The 26,891-nt window shown below is 40.7% G+C and overlaps 1 protein-coding gene and 1 pseudogene across 1 annotated transcript; both read left to right on the plus strand.

Annotated features, from left to right (window-relative positions):
• Window positions 1–12,918: 12,918 nt before the first annotated feature.
• LOC113265463 (keratin-associated protein 3-1) lies at window positions 12,919–13,533 on the plus strand. The gene has a single exon (XM_044389252.3). It carries the CDS (start codon window positions 12,992–12,994, stop codon window positions 13,283–13,285), a length of 294 nt encoding a protein of 97 aa, XP_044245187.1. The 5' UTR covers window positions 12,919–12,991; the 3' UTR covers window positions 13,286–13,533.
• Window positions 13,534–14,769: 1,236 nt separating this feature from the next.
• LOC113265686 (keratin-associated protein 3-1-like) lies at window positions 14,770–19,993 on the plus strand (annotated as a pseudogene).
• Window positions 19,994–26,891: the final 6,898 nt, after the last annotated feature.

Here is a 26,891-nt window from a genome sequence, read left to right on the forward strand (position 1 = left end):
AAATAGCTTGCTTAAATCACATATTCTTAAACGTAAACAAAAAACCTAAAATCTGAACCCAAATCTGTCTGACTCCAAAATTCACAGAGAATGAAATTAAGTAATTAGACTTGCAGGAGGTGTTAAGGAGGTTCAGAATATTTTTAAATGGCTATTTTGAAGCTGTGGAAGTCAGAATAAGTTCCTCTTTGTGTCAGTGAAGTTATTGTCTCTCAGTCCACCTGGACAGTGCAGGATAATCTCTTTATTTTAGAGTCAACTTATTAGTAACCTTAATTACATCTGTGAAGTCCCCTTTGTCCCGTAACATATTGATGGGCATGACACCAGGGCTCAGAGGTCATAGGGCCCCAAATTCTGCCTCCCCAAGGGATTACCAGATACTATGTTGACACTAATTCCTAAAGACCCAAAATGTCACTCCAGTCCACCAATGAAAGTGGTGGCTTATGGTGCCCAGGTGATAGCTGGAGTCTTACCGCCTATTTCAATCACAGTGGACCCAGTAGGTCCAGAGATCAATTCCTCAATTTGTGAATCTATAACTGGGATAATCTGCTTGACAATTGGCAGAATTCCCACATTAGCACTCTGGCTTGAGGAATCAAGCTCAAATTGTAGGAAGAACTATAAATAGAAGCCACTGGAAGTTCCCCTCGTTACAAGGGTAGCAAATCACAAAATGATACCATATCCCTGAAGGAACTGTGAAGATGAGCGCCATTTTCAGAGACCTGAATAAAGCCTGGTGGCGATACCTAGCATCTCCCCGCTTACTTTCTTGTTTGTCCTATGGAAAAGGCAGACAAATCTTAGAACATAAGGGTAATTATCTACTATTATCTTAAACTAATTTAGGTAATGGCCCCAATCGGAGCCCACGTTCCAAGATGGGGTTTCTTTCATGGAACAAATCAACATAGCCCCTAGCACCTGGAAGTATGCAGTTTTTGACATGAAAATGCCTTTTTCTCCATATCGGTTTGCAAGGACAATCAGAAGTAGTTTGCTTTTAACTGGTGTGACTAACAGTAACCTTACAAATATTGCCTCAGGGCTGTGTCAACTCTCCTGCTTTCTGTCATAATATGCTTAGCAGAGATCTGAATCATCTTGACATTCCACACATCATATCAGTCCACTACAGTGATGACATCATGCTAATTATTTCTGAGGAACAGGAAGTAGCAAGTACTTTAGATGTCTTAGTAAACACAAGTGAACTCCTGGATTGGAGATAAACCCCACAAAATTAAGGAGGTCACCACCTCACTGAAACTTCTTGGAGTCAAATTGCCTAGAACACGTTGAGATCTCCTTTCTAAGGTGAAAGAAAAACTGCTGTCCCTTGAACTATCTTCAGCTAGGAAAAGCACAACTCTTGGTGGGCTTTTTTGGATTTTTAATTCAATATATACTATGTTTGAGTGTGCCAGTGTAACCCATCTACTGACCTGAAAGAGACAAGACCACTATGAATTCAAGACCTTTCAGAAATTAAGATTTAAGCCATCCCCTATCAGGTAAGGAACCTCAACCAGCTGAAGTCCTGATTGAGCATAAAGAAAACATGAAATGGGTAGTGGAGGAAGAGAGTTATAAACATCAATACAGTCTTGTGACCAATTAGAAGAATTTTAGAAACTATGTGTATTTTCTTCCTTATTTATTTTCCTTCTCCTTTCTCCTTCCCATGTTTAGTGCCATATGCAGTACCCAGACTAAACTTCAAATTAACCCAATTTCATTTAATATTCCATCAGTTCTGTGAAATTCATAGTCTTCTCGGTTTTGTAAGATGAGTAAATTATATCTGAAAGAGGTTAAACAAACTGATATCAGGATCTCAGAGAGATACGTGTACTCCCATGTTCAGTGCAACATTACTCACAACATCTAAGACACGGAAGCAAAGTAAGTATCCAACAATGAGTGATGGATAAAGAAAATATGGTATTCACATACAATGGAATATTATCCAGCTTTAAAAAAAGAAGGAAAATCGTGTTGTTTGCAACAACATGGATGATTATGCCAACATAAATATGCCAGATACAGAACAAATCCTTTCTGACACCACTTATGTGAGGAATCTAAAATAGTCAAACTCATAGAAGCAGGGAATAGAATGGTGGTTACTGATGTGGAGAAAAAGGCAAAAAAAATAATAAATTAAATTTCCTTACAACTTTTTTTAATAATAATATTTTCTTATTATGTTAGTCACCATACAGTACATCCCTAGTTGTTTTTGTTTTGTTTTGTTTTATTTTAATGTTTTTTTATTATATTATGTTAGTCACCATACAGTACATATCCCCGGTTTCCGATGTAAAGCTCGATGCTTCATTAGTTGCGTATAACACCCAGTGCACCATGCAATACGTGCCCTCCTCACTACCCATCACCAGTCCATCCCATTCCCCATCCCCCTCCCCTCTGAAGCCCTCAGTTTGTTTCTCAGAGTCCATAGTCTGTCATGGTTCATTCCCCCTTCTGATTACCCCCCCCTTTCTTTATCCCTTTCTTCTCCTACCGATCTTCCTACTTCTTATGTTCCATAGATGAGAGAAATCATATGATAATTGTCTTTCTCTGCTTGACTTATTTCACTTAGCATTATCTTCTCCAGTGCCGTCCATGTTGAAGCAAATGTTGAGAACTCGTTCTTTCTGATAGCTGAGTAATATTCCATTGTATATATGGACCACAACTTCTTAATCCAGTCATCTGTTGAAGGGCATCTCGGTTTATTCCACGATTTGGCTATTGTGGACAATGCTGCTATGAACATTGGGGTGCATATGGCCCTTCCCTTCACTACGTCTGTATCTTTGGGGTAAATACCCAGTAGTGCAATGGCTGGGTCATAGGGTAGCTCAATTTTTAACTTTTTAAGGGACCTCCACACTGTTTCCCAGAATGGCTGTACCAACTTGCATTCCCACCAACAATGTAGGAGGGATCCCCTTTTTCCACATCCTCTCCAGCAATTGTTGTTTCTTGCCTTGTCAATTTTTGCCATTCTAACTAGTTTTTGACGTAAAGTTCCATGATTTATTACTTGCGTATAACACCCAGTGCACCATGCAATACATGCCCTCCTTAACACACATCACCATAAATTTCCTTACAACTTATAGCCCATTGACAAGTATTTGATACAGACAGAGTGACCTTTCTCCAGGAACTCAATTGCCTCCATGTTAATACTTTGCTAGAGGCAAAAGACAACCTTAGCTTGACATTAGCCAGACCTCCAGGATCCTGTAAAAAAATCCCTTTGGAAACTTCCTTTATCTCTACCCCAACCCACGATGCATGTTAGCAATCATCCTCCAAAGAATACAGTCCACTGACATTCACCTGAAGGGTTTCATGATTAAGGTTTTACTAGACAGTAGTAAATGGATTTTTCCTAACAACTCCTAGCCCCTCAAGGTCCTAGAAACCTTGCTCCCAAATTTCCTTAGAGACTTAATGCTATCCCTAACGCCCTCCCAACTTGAATGTATGCAATCAGCCACTCTTCACAACTCTTTTTCACAACCCATTTCAACTCTTTCTGACCACAGGTCCTGTCCCCATGCTTTAATAAAACTACCCTTCTTACACCAAAGATGTCTCAAGAATTCTTTTTTGACTGTTTGCTCCTGAACCCCAACATTTCACATTAGTTACCAGAGGTTCAGAGGTGGGGAGAACTGAGGAAGTAACGGTCAAAGGACACAAAGCTTCAGTTATGCAAGACGAATAAATCTTAGAGATCTACTATGTACCATAGGATGTATAGTAACAATACTGTATAGTATGCTTAAAAAAATTTGCTAAAAAGATGTATATTATGTGTTTTTATCACACAAAAAAAGAGGAAACTTTGGGAGTTTATGGCATTGATTGTGCAGCTCATAAGTAAAAACTAAAATATGAACCTAACTCTGACTCCAAAACTCATAATGAGACAATGAAATTAAGGAACTGGTAATAAAGAATGGTGTGGGGAGGTTCAGCGGATTTATTTTTTATTTTATTTAAAATAAATTAACATAGAGTGTATTATTAGTTTCAGAAGTACAGTTTAGTGATTCATCAGTTGCATACAACACCCAGTGCTCATCATATCACGTGCCTTCCTTAATGCCCATCACCCAGTTACCCCAACCCCCCTACCCACCTCCCCTCCAGCAGCCCTCAGTTTGTTTTCTATACTTAAGAGTCTCTTATGTTTTGTCTCCCTCGCTGATTTCGTTGGTTCAGCTGATTTAAAAATGCCTATCTGGGAAGCTGTGGGCTTTCAGAGAAAGTTCCTCTGTGCCAGGTGTTAAGTTACTGTCTCAGCTCCATGCCCTCCCGGCTATTCTTGGCCCTGTGATGCTCTGCACACCACTCTATCGGGCTTTGCCACTAGGGGGTGACAGAGGAAAGCTGCAAAGCTGAAGAGGAGGAAGGCACGCGTTCCTTCCTTTTTGCTTCCTTCTGCTTAATCGGGACTTCCTGAATGCTGACAATTCCCAGGATTATCTCTCAGTCACTCCAGCAGCTGCAGATCCTTTTCAGAGAAGCACCTAAATCCAGTCTGCAGTTTTCTCAACACTTGCAGAACCTGCTTCACTGCACACCCCCCTCAGTCACCAGCCAGCCAGGTTCCCTGACACATCTGAGTCTCAGCTCTACAGGACAACCCCCTCTCTAAATTTCTAAGTGTTAATTCCCTCCCTCTTGCCTTGAAAAAAACTATCATTCCCAGGGTTTTCTGCAGTTCCTACATTTGTAACATCTCAGTATCCCCTTTTAGGCCTTTTAGTTACCTAAGAACTTAGCTTAAAATTCGCCATATAAAATTTACTTGATTCAAATAATGGGTGTGGATCTTGTTTCTTGAAGGGACCCTTACTGTTATACTCTTATTGCCTTTAAAAATTCAGGTTATTTACTGAACCATTTGTTCAGACTTTCCACTTACTTTGGTTAATCCTGGGAACAGACTGTGGAAAAGATTAGTCTCTGAGCTTTGGAGGTGGCAACCAGAGAATTACATTGTAGGCCTGACAGAATCTGACTGAGGTATAAGAAAGATTACTCAGCACCATTCGGCTCTGTAGTTAAGAAAGCTCTACCATTTCCATTAAAAACCTTCTATGCAAAGTGGGCTGTGCCATGGAGACCTGAGAGCAGGTGGCCCTTTGTTAATTACTGACTTATCCCCAAAACCATAACTCTGACTTGAGAAACCGGCTTTCCATCATGGTTATTCTGTTAAACGCTAATAGGCAAACTTAGTTTTAAACGCCCCAGAATACAAAGGGATTTTGAGAAACTTCAAGGGAGAAAATGTTGAATCATCACATCAACCGAACCATGAAAGCCTTAGGTGAGCCTGGGGATTTGAGAGTTAAGTAAAAGTGTTCTTGTGAGATTCACAGAGACTAATCTGAAGCACCAAATATTTGTCATACTGGGGCTCTTCATTTTTTTAAGAGATTTTTCAATATAGTATTTATCTTAGGTCAAAGAGACAAATTAAATCTTTTCTCAAAAGGACGGGAGGAATCTTGGTCTGAATGGAGACAGAATAAAGTAAAGATAATATTCATTTGTTCAACAGATGAGACTTGTAGTCCTGCAGGAAAGATCCTAGTAGGCTTATAACATTGTGGGATGGAGAAGTGAAGGAACTCGGGATTTTCAGAGCCCCTCAGGTGCTGAGCCATGAGAAAGTGTGAGAAGAGTCAAGATGACAGAGGCTTATGTAGAGTAATAGCCAGGAAGATCTTGAAGCAGGAGGAATTCATGGTTCTCCCCTGGGGGGCTGCGTGGGGGAGGCAGGAGACAATATAATGAATCCTAAAGATAGAATTCAGGAAACTCTGAGATTAGAATTTTGGAACTTTGCCCCAACACTTACTGTTTTATTGAACAGAAGAGAAAAAAATGAGAGAGAAGAACACACAGGTTAGGAATAGAAATTAGTGTGGACCAGAGGCTGAGACTGGAAGTAAGGCAAGCAAATATCTTGTTATATTGTATTTGAGTATAGACTGTGTACTTTGATCACTCTAAAGACCTTTTTACCTGCAGGAAGGGACAAAAAAAGGAATCAGAAGACCTAAGATGAAAATCACAAATCTACCCAGTTTTATCTTGCCTATCAAATGCGGGTTCTAATATCTCACAGCGTCCCTGTTTCAAATAAGTTTATCAATAGTAATATGCTTGGCATGTAAAAAGATTAATTTTTTTCTCTTCCTCCTCTCCATTCAATTGCACATCTTTAGGAGCACAAAACCCTGTTGCCTATTAGGAAGCTAACAATACCCAGATACACAAGCGTGGAGGATAAACCTGAGAAAACTGGAAGAGGGCTGCCCAGGGTGATGGTTTACTCCATTTGGGTGGTTGCTCCTTCTTTATCCAATTCACCTGCACTCTGAAAAATCAAAACACTCTTCATATTTGTGGGAATTTTTTTCCCCACGTGATGCTCCTCTCCTTTCTGTTCTTTTCTTTCTTCACGTCCTTGTTCCCAACTGACCAAGAAGCCAAATTCCTCCTGATGAATGTTGACTATGATTATAAGCTGTCCTAACAGATCTTGGTTTTCCAGTTAAAATTTCAAATTGCATTTCAATGTGAATTGCATCATTTCCCATAAGCCATAGGTATTAATGAGAAATGCAGAATGGAGAAACCCATACTCAAGCTGACAGAGATGGGTTTCAGTCCCCTCTAAGTAATTAATCTCACTGAGGGTTTGCGGGGACTACCTCCACAAAACGGCAACATGGCAGAAGGTACTAGAGAAGGAGACACTGCTTCCCAGTAGCCTCACAGCGTTCTGGCAAAGCAAGGCTGAGGGCCACTAGTCCTTCCTTTGTAGACATGGAGCCCCTACTAGTTGCAAAGTTAGAGTGAAGACTGAACAGGCAGAAGACTCTTCAGACACTGAGAGACTGGGAAGCTAAACTCCTGGATGTACCCCTAGATCACCCCACTGTTAAATAGAAAGAACTCCAGCTTCCCTTCGTTTACTTACCAACAACTACCCTTTATTTAGAACCATTTATTGAGCACTATGTTCCAGACACTGTGTTAAACATTTTAATGCATTAATGTGTTCCTTAAACACTCTAGCAATGTGATATTTTATAAATGGGGAAATAAATGAAGTAATTTCCCTGCTTTAGAAAAACATGCCAGTGGCTCTCAATGGTCGATCTACTTAAGTTTAAACTCCTCAGCCGGCAAGTCAAGAGTCTCCGTCTAGCTTTTGACTCACAAGACTATTTTCCAAACACAGTGCACTATCCACTGCTTCCTAATGACAGTTTGTTCTTTTCCACATCTGTGAATTTATTGCAACTGCTCACTACAGTTGGAATGACTTTCCGACTCTGCTTCAAGTCCTGTGTGCCCAATGAACTCCAGGAGAAACTAAACCACTTGAAAGTACACCTGTGTCCTGCCCATCCCTGAGTCCCCTAAATCTCTTAGCACAGTGCAAGGCAAATAGCAGGGGCTCAACAAAGACTGGCTGAAATAAACTAAATTACGTATTTTCTCTTCAAAAATATAATAATCAGCAATGGAGAGATTATGGATTAGTATACAGAGAGTAAGAACACAGACTCTGGAGCCAGACAGCCAGAGTTCAAATCCCAACTCCACTATTTACCAGCTGCTGAGCTTGAGCAATTTATTTAGTCTCTCTATGCCTCAGTTTCCCTCATTGGTAAAACAGAGGATACCTTCAATACCAATCACATAGGGCTGTTGTAAGAATTAAATGACATAATACGTGTAAAGCACAGAAACATATCTGCTACATAGTAAATGTTACATAAGGGTTTGGTGTTGTTATAAAATCACATGTATATTACAGTAAACTAACAACTCAAAGTATCTTTTAAAGTTGTCATGTCAATCATCGAGCCTTACATCGAAAACCGGGGATGTACTGTATGGTGACTAACATAATATAATAAAAAATCATTATAAAAAATAAATAAATAAAGTTGTCATGTCAGCTAATATTTAAATACATAAACATTTAATTATCTTAATTTTTAAAAATTTCAACTACTTACAGGAATTCTTTGGAAATCCAGTAGCTATTTAATTCAATCCAGTAATCAGATGTGTCTAATCAATGGACAAAAATATCTGACTTAAAATAAAATAAGATATAACTATTGTTAGCAAATAATTCCAAGGATGAAAAACCCTAAGTTTACTATAGAAAAATTGTGTTTAACTATCTCAGTATTAGATTTCACACAGTGAACAGCTAAAAATTTAATTTTCCCAGTGCCTGGCATATATTAGGCACTCAAATTTTATTGAACATCCATTTTCCCAACCAGGTTAATTTTACTTAACACATGTATTTTATACCTTCCTTAAGTGTGTATAATTTCCTGTTACTATCTACACATTCTACAGCCCACAAGGACACGAGAATTAACCCCCCAAGAAAAACAGGCAGCACTGCCAGTCAGCAGAAGCTAGGCAAAGCGTGCGCGTGCCAAAGTCCTGTGAGACCGGATCTGGCACGTTGCACCAGGATCGTACACGTACACGTGAGATAGAACGGAAGGGCTCACCCCCTTTAAATCAGTATCAGCTGTCTTCAAGTTGCAAAACATTACCTCCGTCTAAAAGAAACCTAATCAGCACAGGCTAGTAAGCAGGCAAGCATTGTATCTATCTTGGTTATAACCACACACCAGAAAATATATGGAAAAGGCCCCCAAAGTCCACCACTTAACCCAAACCCAGAATTCTTTGCCTGCCTGCCTGCTCAGCGAAGAATAAAGTGGACATTATGCAATGAAAGGACTGACATCCATAGCCATCCTGATGCTGGCTATTTGTTCTTCCAACTGATACTGTAAAGAAGTTCATCAGAAATTAAAAAGATCATGCAATTCAGAAAACAAAGACCAAATGTTTTTACTTACAGGCATTTTTATTAGGATGACAAACTGAAAAGGCTCCTATAGCCTGCTTTTGTGAAGGGATGAAGTGCTCCATCAGGCTTAAGGAAAACTGAGTTGCCTCGAAGTGTGAAATCTCCCCACACTGACATTCCTGCTGAGTCGGAGGTGCCGTCATGGGAGGGTTTTCCCAACAGCACCCCAGAAATCCAGGATGTTGGTAAGGCACCTGAAGGCTCACAACAAACTGTGACTAACACACATAAAAGTGACCTTTCATCCCAGGCCAAGAACTTGGCAGTAAGCACATTCTGCGTCTGGGTGTTGGAGCCTCCCGTGTCTTCAGCCCTCCCTCTCGTGGGCTTTAGGCTGCTCACCCTGCAGGTCCCACACTGACCTTATCATCCACCCCTTCCCACCACCCCCAGGTGGCAGCTCTGTGGCTCAGCTCCCCTCTCACCTATGAGTAAATCTGAGACCTAAACATGGTCCATGGTCCTTGGTCTCTCTCCACACATCTTCTTGATCAGCACGACCCACAATCTCTACTTTCAAAAATGTCTCTCCAAGTCTTCCACTTCTTACCGGTTCACCCACTACTGGCATCATGGTTCATCATCTCACTTGGACCACAGACTGTTCTGCCTGTTTCCACTTTGGCCCTGCTGCACCTCCCTTTCCCCAGAACATAACACATGTTATCACCCCCTGCAGCAAAGCATCCAGTACATTCTCAGTGCCTTTACAATAAAACCTCAGCGCTGTTGAACCTACAACATCCTACAGGGCCCAGCACCTGCCTACTTCTGTGAAGCTCATCTACTCTCACACTCATCTTTTCCGCACGCACAACAGCCACCTGGCAAGGGCTGTCGCTGACCACCCTGACCAGCGGAGTGCACTTCCTGCATCACCCACAACCACTCTGTCACCTCACCATTTCATTTTCTTGTGGCACTTGTCATGGTCCCTCCTTCATTCTTTTATTGTCTGTCTTCCCCTACTAGAATGAACCCCTTAACAACAAGGACTTTATCTGACCTGTTAACTTCTGTATGCATAGCACCTGCCATGGTACTGGGTATTCTGCTGAATGAATTAATTTTAAAAAATGAATGAACACAATTTACAGTTATGTAAAATTTATCCCAGAAAAATACTGATTTTATTAATAAGTGTGAGGAATTGCTATTAGACAAGGTGCCATTCACTAGCTGTATGACTTTAAATCATCATTTAATATCCTTACTCTCAGTTTTGTCTTCTGGGAAGTGGGTGTAGTAACAGTCCTGGTCTTATAGGGTTGTAAGAAATAAGGAAGAAAATGTGCATAAAATACTATGCACTATGCCTGGTATGCCTGGCACATGGTATATATATTCAATAAATGCTACCTATTGCAGAGGATAAGATGACCATATTGTCGTCATCTTAAAAACAAGAATATTACTTTTGTTGTAGAAACTGATGTGCCACCAGTGGTCCCCAGTAAATTGAATAATGTGATGAGAAATCCCAGATATATCCCCTCTTCTCTCTGATATCCTCTAAGACAGAAATCACACGCTCCTCAACATCTCCGCAGAACACCCAAATGGCTTCCCATTCCTTGTCCCTGCCTTCAAATTATCTCCTTTCTACCACCACCATTTTGGTTAAGAAAACAGGCTCTAAAATCAGCTCCCTTTTTATGGTCCCAAGACCTTCAATAACCTGATCCCACCCTTCACACCAGTCTTACACCAACTCATCCTGAGGGTTGTCCTCACTGTAGTCAGAACAACACGCCCGCCTGCCCACCCAGTACGAGAGAATGTGGCACAGGGGTTGAGAGCGCAGCATCTGGAGCCAGACTGCTTGGCTTCAAATGCCAGCTCCATCACTTACTCACTTACTAGTTACTTAGCCCGTCGATGCCCCGGGTTCCTCATCTGTAAAGCGGCAGGGATAGCAACACTGTGTACATCATAAGCTTGTGGTGAGAACGGTATCACACACATTAAGCACTCAGCACAAGGCCTAGCACTTCGTAAGAGATGCTGCTGCTCAGCCTCCTCAAAACCTAGCCTTTCTAAAAACAAATCCAAACACGTCCCATACCTGTTCAAAGCCTTTAATGTCCATTGCCAAGAGGATGAAGTTCCACATCCTGAGGGCAGCCGACTAGGCACAGAGCAAATTCTTCCTACGGCAGCACTAACCCACCTTTCCAACTCCATCTCCCACTGCTCTCCTGCACAGCCTCCCTAAGCAAGGGAGGTCCAGAGTCCGTGCTCTGTGCCTCCCCCAGTCGACACTCTTGCCATCCCACGAACGCACCGTGGCAACGTTTCCTTACTTCACTTGCTGAAATCCCCTTCCTACTCCGTTCTACCTGCTAAGCCCTTAATCGTATTTCGCTACCTACACACTGTTCCCTTTCCATGAAGTACTTCCTGAGTCTTCCAGGTAAAGTCAGTGGTACCTCTACTTCCAAACTCCCACACGTCACCCAAAAAACGAGAATGTACAACCCGGTTTTGTCATTTGCCGGTTTACTTCTCTGTGTCTCTTCTCTACAACTTCCTCAAGGGCAGGCACGAATTTGCTTCTTTTTCTTACAAAACGATTGACTTGCAGCAGATGTCCAACCAATGAGGGTTTGACTGAACTAAGGGACATCTACGGAAGTAATGTGGACCACAAGCAAAATTCTAGCAGAGGAATCCAAAACCACAAAATCATTTTAGTAGTGAGAAGATGGCTAAAATGAAAGCAGTTTTAATGTTAAACATCTTTTGGGTCCATCATCTTGCTGATTTTGGCTTCTGACACCTTTATGCTGTACAATTTTCTACTTATTTTGTTAAAGCCTGAGCCATTTTATATGAAGATGGGTCAAGAAAAACATATTAAGACCTTCAAAGTAAAATATTTCTAAAGGTTTACTAGTTTAATATTTTTCCTACTCCAAAGCAATTCTAAAACATCACAGTAAGTTTTATACCTTTATTTATCTAAATAATTCTATCACTAGGGCTCTAGTAGTTTAGATGTAACTTGGAAATCTCCCCAAGTGTGCTCCACAGAACACTAATTTATGAAGCTAACCTATGGAAACTAACAAACGAAATGATTCCATGGCCAAGTGAGTCTGGAGAAAAATACATGTTATATCTCTTTATTGGAAAGTCACAGAGCACTTTAGCATATACTGAAGGCTCTGGAAGGTCCACCAATGAAGAACTCTAGTTCCCAAACACAGATGTTCACGGAACTCATTTGAGGAAATACTGCACTGTTTAGTCTCTACATGGCCCCATACGACTGGTCTTTGGGTCACAAATAATCTTAATCCATAACGTCGTTAGATGGAGTTTTAAAGGCTATCTGTCACTGCACAGTTCCTGGCTTCCATCTGCCTGTCCCTGACAAGTTATCGTTCACTGCACGCATGGAGGGAACGGAAAGCAAATGATTTTTACAGCTAAGAAAGTGTTTCTTTACACAGAATCAGAATATCTTCCCCTATAGATCCCATCCGTTCATCTTAACTCAGCTTCTTGGAGCCATGAAGAATAAATCAGACTTTTATTCAGCCAGAAGACCTAAATTATCACATAGAATCTTTGGTTGCTGGTAGACTAGCAATCAAAAAGCCTACTTAACCTCTTCATCTGAAAAGTAGACAAAGAAATGTGGGGATGATTTCCAGATACCTAGCATACCAGGCCGTCACTAATGATGTATAATGATTAGAGGATAATGACTTGGTGCCTTTGAAGACTGAAACGAAATGTCCTTAAATTGACAAAGAGCCAACATGAAGAGTCCTAATTTGACAACAAAACAACATAAACCCCTTTTATGAGGTAAAGAATGTGTCTCAGATAATAAACACTTAAGTAATTAGATGGTTTTAATGGAGATAGCTATAAACTGAAACACAGGGAAAAAAATCTTGGTAATAGGCTGACGCCCAGGGAGGTGAGTATATAAGAGCCAAGGCAGAAGAGAGAAGCATTGAGACACCAACAGACTTCTCTTCTCAACCCAACAAAAACCTAACTCCTGACACCATGGCTTGCTGTGTTCCCTGCTGCTGCAGCGTCCCCACCGGCCCCGCCACCACCATCTGCTCCTCTGAAAAATGCTGCCGGTGCGGAGTCTGCCTGCCCAGCACCTGCCCCCATGACATCAGTCTCCTCCAGCCCACCTGCTGTGACACCTGCCCCCCACCCTGCTGTAAGCCTGACACCTATGTGCCAACTTGTTGGCTGCTCAATTCTTCCTACCCGACTCCTGGAATGAGTGGGATCAACCTGACCACCTATGTTCAGCCTGGCTGTCAGAGTCCCTGTGAGCCCTGCTAAGCAGCCACGTCTCTGCACAGGTTCAGGGATGTGGGGCTCATCATCTGGCCTTCAACACCTGCTACTACCTACATCAAGCTAAATCAATCCCAAGTCCCTGGGCCATGTTTTCATGAATTTGCCTAACTTCTTCTCTCCTCCTTTGAGTGGAGCTGGACACCTTCTTTCCGTCTTTTAGGCCATTTCATTGCTCTTTGAGAAATAACCATTTGACTATTCCTTAATAAACTTTATTCTTGCTTGGCAAATGTGGCTTTGTGATGATTGATTCATTCTCATGTTTCCTCTCAGGGAAAGTGGAATGCCTACCTAAACCTGAACAGCAGGTCATCATATCCAAGATTTATCCCAGCAGGAGAGTATGTGTGGTGGAATCACTGAAAAATTAGATATTGGCTCTTCGTGATGGGTTGAAAAGCGAAAATTTTACTAGGTCATTTCGTAGGATCTTTTTACTCAATAGGTATTTTTTGAAGATAACTACTATGCCAAGCCCTATGCTGGACCCTGGAGATTAGTATGTTTTTTAAATGTTTTACTTATTTTAATTTCCATTGTCCCTGAGATTGATTTTTCTTTCTTCCTTAACTGACTAAAGAAATTGATCACTTTGCTGTCACACAGAAATAATTTTGATTCCCTTATACTCATCAGTGAAATTCCAAGCTCAAAATGTAATGCAATTTGGGGAAGAACAAATACCCATTTCTTGATATATTCTGTCTCCTAGAAAAAACAATTCTGAATAAATATTAGCATTTATTGGGTATTCCTTGCTCCCTCAAATGAGGCTTGGTTTATATTAGTCAGAATTATCTTTAGACGTTTACTAGTCCAAGTGACATATAATATCATGGTGTTGAAATGAACTGAAAATATCAGGCTTTAGAGCAGTATTCTTCATCCACCAGAAATAGGCACACAATTCTGGAAGCAAAAACACAGAGTTCCTCTTAGAACAAAACTTTTATGATGACCATTAATTCATCTCCTTAGTTGTACTGGAAGATTCCAAACATGTAAAGTTTTTACAGGAAGTGCCCAAAGTGCAATCTCCTATATTTTCTTGGACTTGCCTTGGAACTTTGGGCCATTCACTTCCCTCTCAGCCTCAGTTTCCTTGTTATCACAGCAGAAATGATACTCTTATCCCTGCTTGTGTCTCAGGATTATTGTGAGAATCAAACGACCCAACGTGTCGACAGCCCCGCTCTGGATGGTGAGAGAGGCTCGCCATTACTGCCACACAATGGTTCCCAACTTTCTCATCAAAAGGCATCCCCTTATTTCTTGAAAAACATTATTTTTCCCATGTAACTTTGTAAAATAATTAATTGCTTCCTTCACGTTTGTTCATAAATAACATTTATAAGCATCGGTGAGAATTTTAGGATTCATATACCCAAGTTACCTCTTTTTTAGTCAAAAGCAAAGAAGTTTGATGTTTTCATACATGCTTGTAAGATAAATATTTAGACTTTATTTTTATTTTTTTAAAAATTTTTTTTAAAGATTTTTTAAAATTTATTTATGTGAGAGACAGCCAGCGAGAGAGGGAACACAGCAGGGAGTGGGAGAGGAAGAAGCAGACTCCCAGTGGAGGAGCCCGATGTGGGACTCGATTCCGGAACGCCGGGATCACGCCCTGAGCCGAAGGCAGACGCTTAACAACTGAGCCACCCAGGCGCCCCTAGACTTTATTTTTAATACTGAAAATAAGTCTGTGTGTCCTAGTACTACCGCTGTGGACCTCTAGGCATTCAAAGACCCTTGGTGGCAGTTAAAACGCTCTGGATGGAGCCCAGGACATGAGTAGCTCTGCCCTTGAGCTGCCTCTGCAGCCCTGAGCCGGTCACTTGAGCTCTGTGGGTCTCAGGTCTTAAACGGGTTGGTTGACCAGAAGCTCTCTAGAGACACTCTCAGCTTTAACATTCTATGGCTCTAGATCATCCAGAAGCATTTTAAGTAACAAGTACTCCATGCCACTAACCAACTCCATCCCACTTTATCACTTCTGCTACTTTCGTTCATAATAGCTAACATTTGGTGAATATCTACTGGGCATTCTAATATGTACTTTGTGGGCATTATTTCTTTTATTTCTAACAAAAGACACAGACAGGTAGCTACCAACATTCTCTCCACCTTACAGGAGAGAAACCTGAGACTTGAAAAAGTTACACAAATAGTAAGTGACAGAGGGGGAATTAAACCTGAAACCACCTGAATCCAAAAGCCACTTCTTTTCCCACTGCACCAAAGCACACACCTCCTTTGCAGACAGCAATACATCCAAAACAAACAGGATTATGTAGCTCTCTTTATCCAGGAGAAAGTATATGCCACTTAACAATGCATTTTCCACTATCCCCCTAAATTGTATATTTGGTTGTATATAGTAACTCACTTTCTCTGGAGTGATTACAGTTTAAGACAAGATGAGTATACACAATGAGTCTAGGAAAAACTGTTTATGTTTCTAAGGTGAAAACAAGTCATCTTTTTTTTTAAAGTCAGACTTCAAATACTGATTAGCAACCTCAGCACAGGAGAAACATTGACTGGGTCATTAGCCTTGCACTGAAATACGGAATGTTTGGCAACTCCAACACATTTTTGATTTTCTGATGAGTTTCAATAACCCAGTTCAAGGCAAAAACAAACTACCTATAAAGTTAATTGTTTATCCTTGATAACAGAACAGAAAACCAAGTCACGTCATCTTTCTTTCAACTTTATCCTGGCCTCCAGGCCTTTCTTTCCATCTTCACTGACTCTAGCCTAATTTAGACACTGATCACCAGACCCCTGATCACAGCCTCCTACTTAACCTTGGTTCAATAATCCCATGCCTCTCCTTTCATCCAAACTATACCTCTGTCAGACCAAGCTTCTATCCCTACTATAAATACTGGCTAAATTGAATTGTTCAAAACTCTAGGATAACTCAAGATTTATTTATTTTTTATTTTTACTGAATCAAGGCTAAATTCTTTAGTGTGGCTGTCAAAACCCCCAATAACCTGGTATAGTCATTTCTACCAAATCTTACCTGCTACTAATCTTGGGGCAATGTGCAGCCTACACTCTTGTCAGAGCAATGTCCCCTCTATGACAGTCAAGAGCGTAGTCTCTGCAACCAGACTGTCTTGCTTTAAATCATATCTCTATCACTTACTAGCTATGTGTCCTTGGTCATGTCATTTAACTTCTCCCTGCCTCAGGTTCTTCAACTGTCAAATAAGATTAAAAATAGTTTTATCCTACCTAACCAGCACACCACAGAACTGTTCACATCATGAAAAACTAGGAAAACCTGAGAAAAAATTGTTACTGACCAGAGGAGACTAAGGAGACATGATGACTAAATGTATTGCGGGATCTCAGATTGGATCCTGGAACAGAAAAAGGACAGTAGTGGAAAAACTAGTGATATCTGAATAACATCTGAAGTTTAATTAACAGCAATGCACCAACATTGATTTCTTAGTTTTGACAAACGCACAATGGTATTATAAGATATTATCATTAAGGGAAACTGAGTGAGAAGTAGACAGGAACTCTGTACTATCTTTGCAAACTTCCTGTAAATCTAAAATTATTCAAGAATAAAAAGCTCATTTTTGAAATGTATGTATAAATACAGGGAACTGGTGGTTTCAGAGTGGAGGGGGTGGTGGGATGGGCAAAGGAGGTGAAGAGGAGTGTGAGATACAGGCTTCCAGTTATAGAATGAAAAAATTATGGGGATGAAAGGTACAGCACAGGGAATACAGTGAATGGTATTGCAACAGTGTTGTACCGTGACAGAGGGTAGCTACACTGTGGTGAGCACAGCACAAAGTACGGATCTGTCTAATCACTGTACCCCTGAAACTAATATAACACTGTGTGTCAGCTTTATTTCAATTTCTGAAAAGTTTTTAAAAAGTATATACCTCCTAAAACCGTAGTGACGATTAAATGAATTAAAATATGTACAGCCCTTAGAACAGTGTGTACCGACTGTCAACCTCCAGGTCCACCTTTTTATACCTTGTGACACTGGGGTGAGGACTCTTAAATCTCCTTTGCCTGATTATCTAACAGATTCCACCAGTAGGGGAGCGCTAGAAGGAGCCTGCAAGGCCTGAGGAAGAGGTCTTGCCGCCCCAGCAATAGCTCTTTATCTGGCAGCCACAGTAGATTCCAGTCTCCAGCTTCTTTCCACTGCACCTCCTCAGAAACACCCGCACCAGTAAGGGGGCACCTCCCACCTCCCATCCAAGAAGGCCCACACCCTGGCCCCACGGGGCCTCTTCCCTGAGCTTCTGAGGCAAGAGCACCAGGGGGGCAGCCCTTGGGGTCTGCCCCCCAGCTCTGCAGGGCCACTCTTCCAAGCATCTGGGTTCAGTCACCGCCAACCTCTTCTCTCCAGTCCCTGACTTAAGGCTGGCAGCCTCCTTCTTACATTCGTTACTTCAGTTTTCCTTTTTGGCTTTTTCGGTCTCCCAATACTTACTCAACCAATCCCCTATCTTAAAACTCTCTCTGTTGAACTACTTTGTGTGAGGGTTTTCTTTTCAGCTTGTTTTCCTGACTAAACTTGATACAGAAGCATTTGCATAAATGTCAGTTGTCATTATTTTCCAACCTTCCTTCCTCAACCATTCATTCCATGTGTTCCAGCCCCAGAGACTCCACCCCATGATCCAGGCCCTACAACTAGGTACTGCAGAAACCGAGAAAAATAAGACACAGTCTCTGCTTTAAAGAAGCTTACATTCTAGTTAAGAACGAACACGTGTACAAAAACTGCAGCCAAGTTTTATGAGTAGATAAGGATTGCAATCGAGGCACAAGAAGGCCTGGCCAACTCTACTAGGGACAGGGGCAGCCTCGGGGAGCCACTGTTTCCCTTGCCCCAAAGGCACTTATCTCTTTTCTAAGCATTGTCTGATCAAAACAACTTACTCCAAACCCTGCAGGCATCTCTGATCACTGAGCCTCTCCACCATATCTCCTCTTGTAGGCCTTCTCAGAGGGCCCAGGGGAGAACCTGCACCGAGGAGAGAACTTGACTGTGCCACACACAAGGCTGAATGATTTGCATAAGCAATTCTCAGTTCATCTTTTATTTAACTCTTGCAATAAGACTATAGTAGGTGTGTATTATTATTTTTCCCAAATTTGTAGTTGAGAAAACTGAAGCCCAGGGTAACTTGATCTAGGGTTCACAACATGTAATTTATAATCTGGATTCAAACCTAGCTCCAGAACTCCTCCCATTACCCTGTCTTGTACTTAATTATACATTGTTTGAGTCATACGCAAAGGGATTTCCAGCCTTTTCCATCAGACCTTGTACTCTTGGAGGACAGGCACCATGCCTTCTATTTTTCTATCTCTCCCACACTTTTCAGAATATAGTAGAGATTGAATAAATATCTGGCTTATAATGAATGGATTTGCTTACCAGTGTCTTTTACTGTAGTCATGTACTAGCTTTGGCCATGACATGTTACCTCATCACTGAATTAAAGTGGAAGGAATTTTTTTTAATGCTTGATAGCAGGTGACTACCAGCTTTGGCAGTAGTTTTGAAAAATGAAATAGGCAGGTCAGCAGTTTATTCTGAAAAGAAAGGACTTTTCATGTTGTTTTGCAAAGAGATGCAAGCACATTTTTCAGACGATATATAGTCTTACAGACCTATGTTTTAATATGTACAGGCTCCTGGTTAAAAAAAAATGTCCTTTGAGAGCTTATTTAAATATGTATACATAATTGCGTACAGAGATAATGCAGTGGATCGGTATAGAAAATCATCTAGCAGGCTCTGAAGTTCCCAATCAAGATGATGTTTTTTTTAATTTTTGATATTCACTTATTCCCTCAAATCCATGAAAAGACAGCAAGGTGAATCTGGCAGGAAAAAAGTCCCAGAGGTTTTGACTTCCCAAATAGTCCAGAGCACACATTTTAAGAAGGATCATTTCTTACTTTCCAGGGAAATCACTCTTGATTCTTAACACTCTGCATTTGTAAGAACAAATTCTGGTTGGTAAAAAAGAGGAAAGTTAGAAAAGACAGTGAAGTATTTACCTGTGATTGAGTAAATGGAGAACCTACGCTGATACCATTTTGGAACCGCGACAGGAAGCACATTTGAAATGTAGCAACATAACCAAATAAAACTGAAGGAGAGCTCATCCCACTGCTGATAAATAAGAAGTTAATTATTTGTATGGGATTATACAAACAACAACAGGGAAACATTCTGATGGACAGAAGCTGTGTTCCCTGAGACAGCTCTATATAAAAGACTCACAGAGAACAACTCTGTAGAAGAAAATCTTCCTTCGCAACAAAATGTCTTGCTGTGAGTCTTGTCTCCAAGGCTGCTGCAGTATCCCCACTGGCCCTGCCACCACCGTCCGTCCCTCTGACCTATGCTGTCAGTGTGGAGTCGGCCTGCCCAGCACCTGCCCACATGAGATCAGCCTCCTTCAGCCCACTTGCTGCGACACCTGCCCCCCACCCTGCTGCGAGCCTGACTCCTACGTGCCATCGTGTTGGCTGCTCGACAGCGGCCACCCTCCTCCAAACCTGAGCAGGATCTCTGTCACAACCTGTGTCCAGCCCTGCGAGTGTGAAGCACCAGGCTGCTAGCCAAAGATAACATCCAAGAGCTTGCCCACACTGCCCCAAGGGACAAGAAGTCATTAAGGGACGTTCACCAATGGTCTTTAATTAAAAGCTCTGGAAGAAAATGTTCTGACCCTGTGCCTTCAGTTTTGCAAAATTGTTCTATATTTTGAACGATGATTTCCAGTGAGAAGTCAAATAAATGCTGTCATGGACCTCCTCACTTTAAAACTAAATAAACACCACTGCGCCACGACCCACGTGCTGTCTCGTGTTTAACGCTGTAATTACCAAACAATTCTTGACACGTGTGCACATCATAAGCCTATAAATATGCCCAGCAGAATGACACTATCTGATGACATCAACATAAATCTCATAGGCAAAAAAAGAGGACTCACAAGCATATGTACATACATGAAGAAAATTGCCTGAATAGTCAAATATATTAAGCTCTAAGCTTAAAATCATTTTAAATTCCAAGGTCAGCACCTACTTTTAATTTTAATGTTTCCCCTGCCTCTTTAAGTAACTACCTCACATATCTCCTTTTAAAGATTCTGAGAAACTGGCAATTAAACATCCACATACAGAAGAGACCCCAAAGACTGAGCTTAGCCATATTTTTTCATTGACTCATTTAGGTGAAGCTTTGAATGTAAAACTGTTTTGACAAGTATAAAAGCACTTCACAAATGAAATGAATTGTTCTGCTTCTGTAAAGTATTATTATTAGTATTATTAGTATTGGTATTATAAGGGGCTATTCTAAAAATAAATACACACCTTTTTTCATTCTAATTTGTAATTTAATCCAAATCAATACACATTTATCAAATGCCTACTATGACCTAGGTACTTGACAGAGACAAAGAAAATGAAGACATAATTCCCACTTCAGAGAGTCTGCACAGGAGTGAGGAAGACAAAGATAAATGATAAGCCATAATATATATCAGACTGAAACGAGGTCTAAATGAAAAGACAGGCAGCATACTTTGTGAAAGCAAAGAACGAAAACATCTAGAAGAACAACCTAAAATTGCCATGAAGGAGATATTTGAGCTGATGCTTGAGGAATGAGCAGGATTTGAGAAGTAGAGAATCGGGAAGGACACTGCAAGAAACAGTCTGATCACAGAGATGTAAAGTATCTAGAAGGCTCTAACCTCCATTTTTATTGGTAAGCTTTGTGATACATATCAATATTGTAAGCAAAAGTCAAGCCAACTTCACTAACGAGTTCTTCTTCTCATAAAATGCATGGTTTATTTACCAATGACATTTAGTAGTTTCCACTGATTTGTCTCAGCCAGGTTTCTTCTCTTTTAAACAGGCCAAGTTGGTTTTCAGTAATGTCCCCTTAGAAACACCCCACTAAAGAATCCATATTCGTGTTTACGCGACAACAACTTGCCATCCAACAAATTATGTAATTTAGATTCTACTACCTGAATCGTTTTTGTGCTGATCAAGGGGAAGTATGTGGAGGTGCTGGAATCAGGATATTACACCCTGGAGATTATTTTTTTTTTAAATGATTATTTATTATATTATGTTAGTCACCATACAGTACATCCCCGGTTTCCGATGTAAGGCTCGATGATTCATTAGTTGTGTATAACACCCAGTGCACCATGCAATACATGCCCTCCTTACTACCCATCACCGGTCTATCCCATTCCCCCACCCCCCTCCCCTCTGAAGTCCTCAGTTTGTTTCTCATAGTCCATAGTCTCTCATGTTTCATTCCCCCTTCTGATTACCCCCCCTTTCTTTATCCCTTTCTTCCCCTACCGATCATCCTAGTTCTTATGTTCCATAGATGAGAGAAATCATATGATAGTTGTCTTTCTCTGCTTGACTTATTTCACTAAGCATTATCTCCTCCAGTGCTGTCCATGTTGTAGCAAATGTTGAGAACTCGTTCTTTCTGATAGCTGAGTAATATTCCATTGTATATATGGACCACAACTTCTTAATCCAGTCATCTGTTGAAGGGCATCTCGGCTCCTTCCACAATTTAGCTATTGTGGACATTGCTGCTATGAACATTGTACACCCTGGAGATTATTCATTCCAACTTCCTCATCTGCCAACCTAGACTCCAGCAAATCAAGGCCAATTGAGGTGAAGAATGCTGTAAAAGGCATTCCTCAAAGGAATTTACAACCTAATTGAAGATCCAAGATATAAAAACAAATACGCACAGTAGGAAGTAGGTCCATGAAAAAAGGATTTCTATAGCTCTAAATCACACTGGGTCAGATCCACTTCCAGAACCTACTGGTGTTTTGTGAATCTTAGGACTTCTCCTTTTATTCCTTGTTTCAATTTATTTTAAATTTAGTATAGCATTCATTTGAAAATGAATAAAGATGAGGTGATTTTCTTTTATCGGTACATTTTTTTTAAAGATTTTATTTATTTATTTGACAGAGATAGAGACAGCCAGTGAGAGAGGGACACAAGCAGGGGGAGTGGGAGAGGAAGAAGCAGGCTCCCAGCGGAGGAGCCTGATGTGGGGCTCGATCCCAGAACGCTGGGATCCCGCCCTGAGCCGAAGGCAGATGCTTAATGACTGAGCCACCCAGGCACCCCCTTTTGACGGTACACTTAACAAAAGTCAGCAACTGAGTGGATCCTTCTTCCCAGTGAATTTACATTTTCACTACATATTTCACTATAAGATTGGTATAACTTTGAGTAAAGACTGTTAAAAAAAAAGAGTAATACAACCTTCAGAAACTTGGAATAGATTAAAAATGAAAAGGGGTTTCATCTTATTCCATTCTGGCTATCACCCCACTTACTCAAGATAACCTGAATTATAGCCTCAATAAATAAAGTATGTCTGAAATACATATATGCAACATTCATCTATAAGTAGCCATGTCCTTATTGACTTTATTGAGAGAATGGTCCAATTAACCATTTAAGTTATATGTACTGAAATTAGTAATTAAAAATTGTATCATGTTATGCATATTATTTTAAATTAAGGGGTAGAAAAACAAGGAAAAGAATATAGCCTCTGAAACTATAGCTAAATTGTCTCTCACACTGATTATCCATAATTCATATAAGGTTTGGCATTCCAGGACCCTGTGAAAATGTAATCATTCTATGACAAAAATGACAAGTCAATGAGTCAAAAACATGATTTACCTTAATAAGGGAAGGACTCTTAATGGACAAGTAAATACCAAACTGATTAGAGAATCTTAGTGAAGAGGGGTGGGATAAACAAAAATGAGAGGAAGCCTTCTGGTTGGACCAACACCCACTGGGGAGCGTATATAAGAGCCCCAAAGCAAGAGGAGACATTTGTACCTCAGAAACCTCATCTTTCCAAGAAACCAAGAGCAACCAGATTCCCAGCGTCATGGCTTGCTGTGTTCCGTGCTGCTGCAGTGTCCCCACCGGCCCCGCCACCACCATCTGCTCCTCTGAAAAATGCTGCCGGTGCGGAGTCTGCCTGCCCAGCACCTGCCCACACACAACTTGGTTACTGGAGCCAACCTGCTGTGACAACTGCCCCCCACCCTGCCACATTCCTCAGCCCTGTGTGCCCACCTGCTTCCTGCTCAACTCCAGCCACCCCACCCCAGGCCTGGAGACCATCAACCTCACAACCTTCACTCAGGGCTCTTGTGAGCCCTGCATCCCAAGCTGCTGCTGAATGATGTCTACTTTGCTCCGTGCCTGACAATGAAGAAGCCAGAAGCTGCCTATTCAGAATTCACTTGCCTCGGCAGTTTATCAGATGTTGAAGCAAACCAGATGGCTCAGATATGGAAAACCTACCTCTCATTTTAATGGAAAGAAAAAAAAAATCAAGAAATTTTTTATGGTTATTTGGCTGAATAACCATTTGGTTCATTTGGGCAGGTGAACATCATCTACTATCAAAATACTACTGAAATCTCTAAGAGCTCAGACTATATTTTCTGGTCATGTTGCTTCCTGGATCCCATTTCTTATACTGGATATTTTCATAGAGAAAAAAAATTCTTGATGGGTTTTCCAATAAACTTCATTTCTCTGGCAAGATATGTTGTTTGTGTATGTTAGAGTTCTGGGTATATTTCTTCAATTTTAAAAAAGGTAAAGATAAAATGATTATTTTCTTTAAAAAAAGAATCTATTAGAAGAACGCTTGGAACTAGCTAACTTGCTAACTTCAAATTGATTATCTTTTATGTTCTCTCCTTTTCCTCAGCCAAATACAATTTGGAGGTGAGCCAATATTTATTTACCTACACTTTGCTGGGTAAATCACATTATTAACTCACATAATTCTTAAAACATCACTCATAGATGAGAAAAATGAAGCTTTAAGAAATACTCAACATTCTCAAAGTTACTTAGTAAGAAACCCAGAATTCAGCTCCTTGTATGTCTGATTTTAAAGTCCAATTCTTTCTACCATATGACAAAGGCTCCAATACTAAGAGCCAGAAGCTGACTGAACAGTTACAACATCAACTTCAAATGTGCAAGAGAAATAAAAAAATGTAAGAATCTTTAACAAAATCATCACATCCAATTGTAACAGAAAAGGATCTATTGGCTCACAGATTAAAAGTGGCAGGTATTCGGGGCGCCTGGGTGGCACAGCGGTTAAGCGCCTGCCTTCAGCTCAGGGCGTGATCCTGGCGTTATGGGATCGAGCCCCACATCAGGCTCCTCTGCTGGGAGCCTGCTTCTTCCTCTCCCACTCCCCCTGCTTGTGTTCCCTCTCTCGCTGGCTGTCTCTATCTCTGTCCAATAAATAAATAAAATCTTTAAAAAATAAAAAAAAATAATAAAAAAAAAAATAAAAGTGGCAGGTATTCGGTTCTAAGATCTGAGTCATTTAGGGGGCCTACTGATTTCAACTTCATTTTCCCTTAAAGAGAACTTCAGTGGTCAACTCTAGAAGCAGGGCCCTAGGAATATATCTCTACTTGCCACCGTCCTTGGCACAGAAATTCAACTCCAGTGATCAACAGAATGCCAAAACTTTTCAGGTGATGAGCTGAAAACTAGAGCTAAAGCCTTGATTAAACATGATTTAATGGGGTGCCTCGGTGGTTCAATCAGTTAAGCGTCTGCCTTCAGCTCTGAGGGTCCTGGGATCGAGCCCAACATCAGGCTCCTTGGTTGGCAGGGAATCTGCTTCTCCCTCTCCCTCTGCCCCTCCCCTTGCTTGTGCTCTCTCTCTCTCTGTCAAATAAATAAAATCTTTAAAAAAAATACACATGATTTAATCTATGACTTAGTTTTACTTGTTTTTAGCAACCTACTTAATTTTATCTTGAGATTATCCTTTACCCAGCCTTAGAGAGAGAATACATATATAATACATATATAACACATATCATGAGGTATACATGTGTAATACATATATAATGTATATATGTGTCATTCATATACAATGGCACAAGTCAAAATCTGAAAGCACTGAGCTAAAACCAAAAGAATAAAGGCAAAGAAGAAAAAAGGCAAGGCAAGGACGGGAAGAAGTAAATGCGTTTAAATAAATATGCTTCTCAATGTCCTTGGTGTGCCTGCCAGTCTCTCCAGAGACGGATTTCTCAGATGATCTCACAGGCTTATTAGTGGTTTGAATGAACAGAACTCACCAGCCATGGGATACATGGGACAAAACCTACAATAACGTCAACAAGAGATTTAGTCCATTCACTCATTCATTTGGCCAGTATTTCATGAGTGCTTCCCCTGTGCCAGGCACCATATCTGTGCTAGGATTGTAAAGATAAAAGATAGAGTGCTCTCAAGTTTCTCTCACATCTGGTTATTTTTTTTTTTAATTTATTTATTTGGGACGCCTGGATGGCTCAGTCAGTTAAGCATCTGCCTTCAGCTCAGGTCATGAATCCATTGTCCTGGGATCGAGTCCCACATCTGGCTCCCTGCTTAGCAGGGAGCCTGCTTTTCCCTATGCCTGCCACTCCCCCGGCTTATGCTCTCACTCTCTCTCCCCTCTCTCTCTGGAAATAAATAAATAAATTTTTAAGATTTTACTTATTTATGGGGCGCCTGGGTGGCTCAGTCGTTAAGCGTCTGCCTTCGGCTCAGGGCATGAGCCTTGGGTCCTGGGATCAAGCCCCGCATCGGGCTCCATGCTCCTCTGGGAGCCTGCTTCTTCCTCTCCCACTCCCCCTGCTTGTGTTCCCTCTCTCGCTGGCTGTCTCTCACTCTCCGTCAAATAAATAAATAAAATCTTTAAAAAAAAAAAACTGCCTGCCTTGGTCATTTCTTTAGGTCTCAATTTCATTATTGGCCTTCCATGTACACGTAATAAAACTATGCTGTTTTTCTCCTGTTAATCTGTCTCATGTAAATATAATTCTTAGGCCAGCTGGAAGACCTTCAAGGGTAGCGAAAGCATTTTTCCTTCCCCACAGCCCCACTGACTATAGATGGTATAATTAAAACTGGGCACGTTCGTGTGTGCGTGTGTATGTATATAGATTTTCAGCAATTTGAAAATCTACCATCTAATCAGAATCACCATGTTTTTCCTGCATTTGCTTAAAGGAAAAAGGTACCTTTGTTTCTAAAAATAAAATGTTTAGTATCTCTGACACATACTTTAAAACTTGCAGGTTAAACCACAAAAAAGGTAGCTCCATCTCAATAGGTCCTATATTTAGTTTATAACAAGTCAGTCACCAGGCCATCTAAGGCAAATTAGCTCACCTCTCTAGGATTCACTGCTCTAATTTATAAACAAAGGAGAGTTATTCCCAGGTCTCTTAGTCCATGGCAAAGAAAAAAATTTTAATAAAGTATCACAAGTCTTTTCAATAAAAGAGATGAGTTTGCTATCATAAACTTATTACTTTACAACTGTTTCTAATCTATAACTTCAAATATTATTTAGAATTATGGAAACATTACATTCTACACAGAACAGTAACAATTTATCTTTATAAGCTTGACTCAAAGTAACACTGCATCCTAAATGAGA

This window comes from Ursus arctos, unplaced genomic scaffold (genome assembly GCF_023065955.2).
Source record: "Ursus arctos isolate Adak ecotype North America unplaced genomic scaffold, UrsArc2.0 scaffold_24, whole genome shotgun sequence".
Lineage (NCBI taxonomy): Eukaryota > Metazoa > Chordata > Mammalia > Carnivora > Ursidae > Ursus > Ursus arctos.